The following is a 6,657-nucleotide window of genomic DNA, read 5'->3' on the forward strand; positions in this document are numbered from 1 at the left end:
CTGCCACTGTGGAGGTAGTGAGAAAGCAGGGCCCTCCTGCAGCTCTTTTTGTAGGGTCACAGGCTAGCCCCCAGACTCACAAGCTATCTGAGCACCCTCCTGCCCTGTAGGCCGGCATTGAGAGTGTATGCTCCCAATGACAACTCTCTGTGAACTTATCCAATTGCTTGCTAGGGGGTAAATGAGCCCCAGGAGTACTAGATCGGTGCTGTTTCCAGCATCTGCCCTCCATGTACCTATATCTCTTTCTCTTTCAGGGATTCCAAATTGTCCCCTCTCCCAAGTACTTCCTTGTGAGACCTATGCCAATTTAGGACTGGCTTTGTCTCTCCCTTAAGAAGAGAAAAACCAGGGGCGCTTGGGTGGCGTGGTCAGTTGAGTGTCCGACTCTTGATTTCAGCTCAGGTCACGATCTCAAGGTTTGTGAGAGCGAGCCCCAGTTCCAGGTCTGCACTGACAGTGAGGAGCCTGGGATTCACTTTCTCCCTCTCTCTCCGCCCCTTGCTTGTGCACATTTTCTCTCTCTCTCAGAATAAATAAATAAAAATTTTAAAAAAAAGAAGAAGAGAAAAACAAAGACAATAAATCCCCAAACATGACTCTGTACATAAAGCACCTAGAACAGGGTGCATGCTTAGGAAATGATGGTGTTCCTTAGTTAGGTCTAAGGAATTGGGAGATTCCTCCAAATATAATTTAGTGAACAATTGGTGGCACCTCAATTTATAATTGCCTCCACTCACCACATGCTGGCCATGAACTTGCTGCCCTCCACCTCACAGGGAGGTAGGTTGTCACTGCATTAGGTCCCATCCTCTCCATGAGGCTGGGTCAGGTTGGTCCAAACTAGCAGTTAGTAAATAATCCAAGTACCTCTAAAACGACTGTTTAAAGTGTCTGGGGAATGGCCTCAAGGACCCCTCGGGTTGGGTGGCAGAGCCAGGGTATCTTTCCCTTGCCTTTGCAACTCCTGGCCACAGAGTTCTTCCTTGGGATGACCTGGAAGAGACTTGTTCTGGAGTCACGATTCTTTACACCAAGAATTCCTAGCTAGGGTGCCCGAAGCAAGGGTTGGGTCTGTAAAATGACGTAGTTCCATTAGGAATGATGGAAACTATGTGAGCTGCTTTTAATAACACCAAATACAGCACAGCACAGCACAGTCCTCCTTCCCTTAAACCCCACGTGCTGATGGCCTGGCCCACATGTTCTCTGGCCCAGACTGAAAGCCAAGGGCTGTCTCTTCAGGGCAGTCGATGGACCTGAATTTACTCCACACAAGGCACCGAAGGTTCAGGCATTAAGCTCTGGCCTGTCACACTGCAAACCTGCATTTTCTAGCCCAAGAAAATGAGCTTTTGGTTTTTTCTTATAGCAGTGAAAAGAGCTTGGGATGGGGTGTGAGAGTTCCGTCAAATGCTGGCTGTGTGGCTTGCCCTCTTTTTGAGTCTCCTTTTCCTTCTTCCGCGTGGCTCCTCATTTCCCTTGCAGCACTGAAGGTCTGTAAGTCCGTGAATAATAACGTCTGCACTCATGAATTTCTTAGCTATAACCAGGACTCTGTTTGAATCTATAGCAGGACTTGCTCCAAAAAAGAGTAATGGAAGGAAATACAGAAACTTCTTTTTCTAATTATATTTATCTCATCCTTTTCAGATATCTAGTGTAGCATAGTAGTAAATATGTATAATTGATAAATAACTTCATAAATAATAAATAATATATTGGGATATGTGCTTTAAAGCTTTTTGCTGAAGGGAGGTAAGATTTCTTTTTTTTTAACGTTTATTCATTTTTGAGAGACAGAGCATGAGCGGGGAAGGGCCAGAGAGAGAGGGAGACACAGAATCCAAAGCAGGCTCCAGGCTCTGAGCTGTCAGCACAGAGCCCGATGCGGGGCTCAAACTCACGAACTGAGAGATCTTGACCTGAACCCGAGTCGGACGCTCAACCGACTGAGCCACCCAGGCGCCCCAAGGTGAGATTTTTAAAAAAGGATGAGGGGCACCTGGGTGGCTCAGTCAGTTTAACATCAACTTCAGCTCCGGCCATGATCTCGGGTTTGTGGCTTTGTGGGCTCTCAGGTGTCAGCGCAGAGCCCAGATCAGATCCTCTGTCTCCCTCTCTCTTTGCTCCTCCCCCTTGTGCACACCCGCATGCGTGACGCCCCACCCCTCAAAAATGAACATTAAAAAAAAAAAGGGGGCGACTGGGTGGCGCAGTCGGTTAAGCGTCCGACTTCAGCCAGGTCACGATCTCGCAGTCCGTGAGTTCGAGCCCCGCGTCGGGCTCTGGGCTGATGGCTCAGAGCCTGGAGCCTGTTTCCGATTCTGTGTCTCTCTCTCTCTCGGCCCCTCCCCCGTTCATGCTCTGTCTCTCCCTGTCCAAAAATAAATAAAAAAACGTTGGAAAAAAAAAAAAGGATGGAGACTAAAGGGTGCTAGAGCAGTCACTGTGAGGCTCTGCGCTCTGCACGACCTCCCAGAGATGGTTTACCAGAGTTTTGGATGGAGAGGCACAGTGAGGTAGTGAAGAGAGAATGGGCCTGGAGCCCTACCACTTATTAGCTGTATGCCTCATCTCTGTGAGCCTCAATATCTCCCTACATTTAATTAGGGGTAATAAAGCGCTACCTACCTTCCAAGCTTAAATAACAGATTAAATGAGATAACACAGATAAAACTGTGCCCAATTAATGTTGTCCCCCTTCCCTACCATGGGATGCCCGTCTGCATAGGTTTCATTTTAGATGCTGAAAAAATGTAGACATTTTCTTTTCTGGGAAATTCCTTTTATTGCTTTTCGGTACTTTATTGCTTCTCCTGTCTCACAGTTAAGCCTTCTTTAACAGCCGCCAAAGCCTATGCGCAGTTAGGTAGAGAGTGCCAAGGGGAGCCGGAGGGCCATGCTGGGAAGAATCCTGCTTGGTCTTTCCAGCGCTCTGAGCACCTCACACTCCTAGGGGTTTGGGGCTCATCCAGGATTCAGGACACCATTCAAAGACATTTAGGAAAGGGTATCCCTCCAGCGGAGAAGCCAGCCGTCTTCACCTAGGAAGAGACAGCTTGAGTTTTTTGCTCCTTCATTCAAAGCTCATTGCCATATTCAGTGACACTGGAAATGAATCTACTCTTAAAAGAAAGTCCCAACTCTGCCACTATTTTGTTGGAGGCCTTAGACAATCCCTCAGTCTTTTTCGGCTTCAATTTCCTCTTTGCAAAGAAGGATGAGCACTATCTGTGCTGCCAACGGCCTAGGCTTGGCATGGCTCATGGGCCAAATGAGACACTCTGCATGAAAATACTCAGTAAGAAATGAAAGGGATTGCAATTATTAAGCTTCCCGTTGGTCCAATTAGCACCAGCCCACTCTAATTTCTGCCTATTCATGAAAAAAAAATCACTGCTTTTCATAGACTAAGGAGGGGGAATGGTTGGCAAGGTATTGAACAATCTCATCAGCTCTGAGAGGTGGATGATTTAGTATCATCACCTACCTTATCATTATCCTTGCCCAGCCTGCATCCTCAGCTTTTGACGAGGTCAATTTCCGGCACACACAGAAAAGCCTGTGGCTGTGGTCGGAACAATCGGCCACAGTACTCCTCTCATGTTGTTGATCCCTTCATTTCCTCCAGCAGACTCCTGCCGGGGACTGAGTTCTAAGTTTTACGCTACTCTTTTGGACTAATCATTTGCAACAGCCCTAAGCACCCTGCCCCTCTCTCACTTTTGCTGTCCAGCTACTGCTCTGGATGGCAAGATTGCTAATTGGGACATGATCCCAGTAAAATGGCAAGAAGGATTCAAGGAGCTGGTTCACTGGACCTTAAATATCCTGCCCACAACTTTACAGCTCAGGCGGCCATGGAGGAAGTATGAGTCATACCCAAGAGGTGAGGCTGCTGCTTAGGAAGGCCTCCACAATGACATTTTTCACGCTTGTAATAAACCGCTGTATTATTAGAACTCACCAAAGCTGAATTTAATGAAAGTTTTAGGCCCCAAGGCCTGAATTTTTCTTTTGTATTGCAAAACAAAACCAACTGGTCCAATTCAAATTAACCCCAGAAAATGCTTAGACTTTAATTATAATTTCTTTCATTCTTTTTCCATTCTCTCTTTCTTCTTCTCTCCCTTTCTCCAGTCTCTCATCTACAAATTTTGCTGGAGATTACAATCTGTTGGAAGAAAAGGAAATGTACAAGAAGAGGAAGAAATGAAAATCTTAGAAACATATTCAGGTAGTCACAAGTTTGTCTAAAGGAGTCTTTAACAAGAGTTCCTGATCAGAGACACAGATTCACATGAGAAACTTTTAAAAGTGAATGAAGAGGAGAAAAATACCAGACCCTCTCCATTTGTACCAGAGATATAATGGGATTTAAAATTCAACTGTATCAAAGCTCCTCCAGTTAGACCTGGGAGGCATCCTTTTGTAACAGCCACTTTGCAAAATACTGGTGCCACAAGCAAACAATTGATCACTCCAGAAATAAGGAGAAGACAAGTCCTTTATTTTTTAAATTTCTGGGGCTGAGCCCTCGGGAACTACCTTGGGGGAGGATGGGAATGAAATGTGCCGCTGTGCACCTGGCCTTCAGCTATTCAGGAGCTTGGGCGGCAGGAAATAGCTCGGGGGCAGCTTCCGTATTTGCAGGAGCTAGTGAAAAGACATCTTTTTTCCCCTCACAGCTACGTTCGTAAACAAATGTTCACTCTCCAACCCTCACCCCAATTTGGAGCATATTTACCCAATAAAGTAGGCCTTCAAATGCCTCCTTGTCCTTCATGGAACTGAAGAGCGCGGCGCCGCTAGCTTGCCGCCACGGTAGGGAGCGCGCTCTCGACCCTTCCCTGGGGCAGCTCGGTAATCCTCCGAGCACCGAAGCCCCACACGAGCTACTGGGCTGTAAAGTCGCCCAAGATGTCGGCGAGGAAGACTACTTCAAACGCGCTGCCTTCAGCATCAAGGGGCCGGCGGTAGCGGCGGGAGGGGCGGGGGGTGCTGGCAAAAATTCCGGGCCAGAGCTGCCTTTGTCTTAGACGATCCGTCCTTCCCCTCCTTCCGGGGATCGGGCTCAATGCTGATTCCTGCAGGGGAGTCCCTGCTTGGCATCAAGGCTGGCCCCAGGCATAAGATCCTAATTATTTGAATGGTATTTGTTTTCATTGCTCTTTTTTTTTTTTTTTTAATGTGTCCAGGTCGATGGCATTTTAATGCCTTATTAAACGGGGGTTTTACAGCAGTCTGTCTGTTCAGTTTCTGGGCCCATGCCTGTACTTTGTGTGCAGGGATTTTATCTTTCCTGCTGGCTGAAAATATTTTCCGAATTCCCTATAAAAGTTTTCGAGATTTCCTAAGACAAATAGAGCTCCACCAGCTCTAAAATGACCTTGATGCAGTCGGAATTACATTCAGACACATGCTCTCTCCCTTGTTTACACAAAGAACTGAACTTCACTTGTGCTCATTAGCTGCCGTTCTGAGTACACACCAAATTTGCTCCACAAATGTGCTGGTGCGTAAAAGCACAACTCTACCTGGGATGGCTCCCCAGAATCCAATCTTTTACTGGTTTCTTCCATCCTCTCAGATGGCTGCCCTGGCTTTGAAGGCAGCATCAATAAAGATCAATAAAGCCTGTCCTGGATGAGGGGTTTGCATAAGAGTGTGCAGCATGTACAGCTGAGGGGAGCAGCCAGGCCTGCAACAGAAACACGACTGTCGTGAAGCTCCACAAAGTCGCCTACAAGAAAATCAGCAGAGTCCTTTACTTGTCAGTGTGTAAAATTTTATGAAAATATGTTTTTCAGAAGGAAGCTGAATGTAAAAAACATCGAAAGAAGCCACAAGTCAGGCAACGTAGTGTTATGGAAAAAACCTAGAACAGACATAGGTTCAAATCTCATTTCTGGTGCAATTTAGCATGTGATCTGGGGCAAATTAAATGGGAAAAATTATCTTTATCTGTATCTGTATCTATCTCAGGGTTATTTGGAGGCTTGGAAAGAAGTAATGTATGTAAAACATCTAGTGCAGTGACCGACCCGGTGATTGTAAATAGCTACCATTACTATTTCATGAGGATCCTTAGGACTCAGATGGGCAAAAGCACAATCGTTGTGTGTACTCCGGCTTTGTTAAGGCTTCTGGAGTGGGAGAAGGGAGGCCTCAGGGACTGAATGTCCACTCTGAGCCAGATATAGCAATAACTGGTGTAACCTGAATTTAAATCCAGATCTGACTCCAAAAGCTGGTTCCACTGTCCAGGTTAGGTAAAGTAAATATGGAGAATTATATCTCCATAATTCTCCTGTAGCACAACCTAAGGCTGAATCAGCCAGATGAGGCTTATTTTGCTTAGGTGGCACTAAAAACCCCTCCAATGCTCACTGCTTAACCACCTGGAAAACTCCCTTTGAATTTCTATTTTGCTGGGTCTTTTTTTTTTTTTTTTTTTTTTTAAGCATTACCTTCTTGGTGTTTCACTAACATTTAAGACATTTAACGTTTAAGACAGACAAATACCCTGGAGATGAATCGGTAGGGATGCCCAGTCCATTCAGAATATTTCCCACTTATTTCATGTCTGCTGTTGCATTAAGCATGTCACAACAAAAAAATGGAAGGTATCTGGGTGGCTCAGCCAGTTGA

The 6,657-nt window shown here is 45.9% G+C and overlaps 1 protein-coding gene across 2 annotated transcripts in view; it reads left to right on the top strand.

Moving 5' to 3' along the window:
* Positions 1 to 4,778, top strand: part of TBX4 (T-box transcription factor 4) — a 41,540-nt gene extending 36,762 nt beyond the window's left edge. Inside the window, exon 11 of one of the 2 annotated variants that reach the window (XM_023243833.2) lies at positions 4,147 to 4,778. In XM_023243833.2, the coding sequence (XP_023099601.2) occupies positions 4,147 to 4,247 (101 nt within the window). In that variant the 3' untranslated portion in view covers positions 4,248 to 4,778. The remainder of the gene's footprint in view (positions 1 to 4,146) is intronic. The other variant, XR_006589499.1, reaches the window with a different exon arrangement.
* The last annotated feature ends 1,879 nt before the right edge of the window (positions 4,779 to 6,657 follow it).

The sequence above is a fragment of the Felis catus genome, chromosome E1 (assembly GCF_018350175.1).
Source record: "Felis catus isolate Fca126 chromosome E1, F.catus_Fca126_mat1.0, whole genome shotgun sequence".
Lineage (NCBI taxonomy): Eukaryota > Metazoa > Chordata > Mammalia > Carnivora > Felidae > Felis > Felis catus.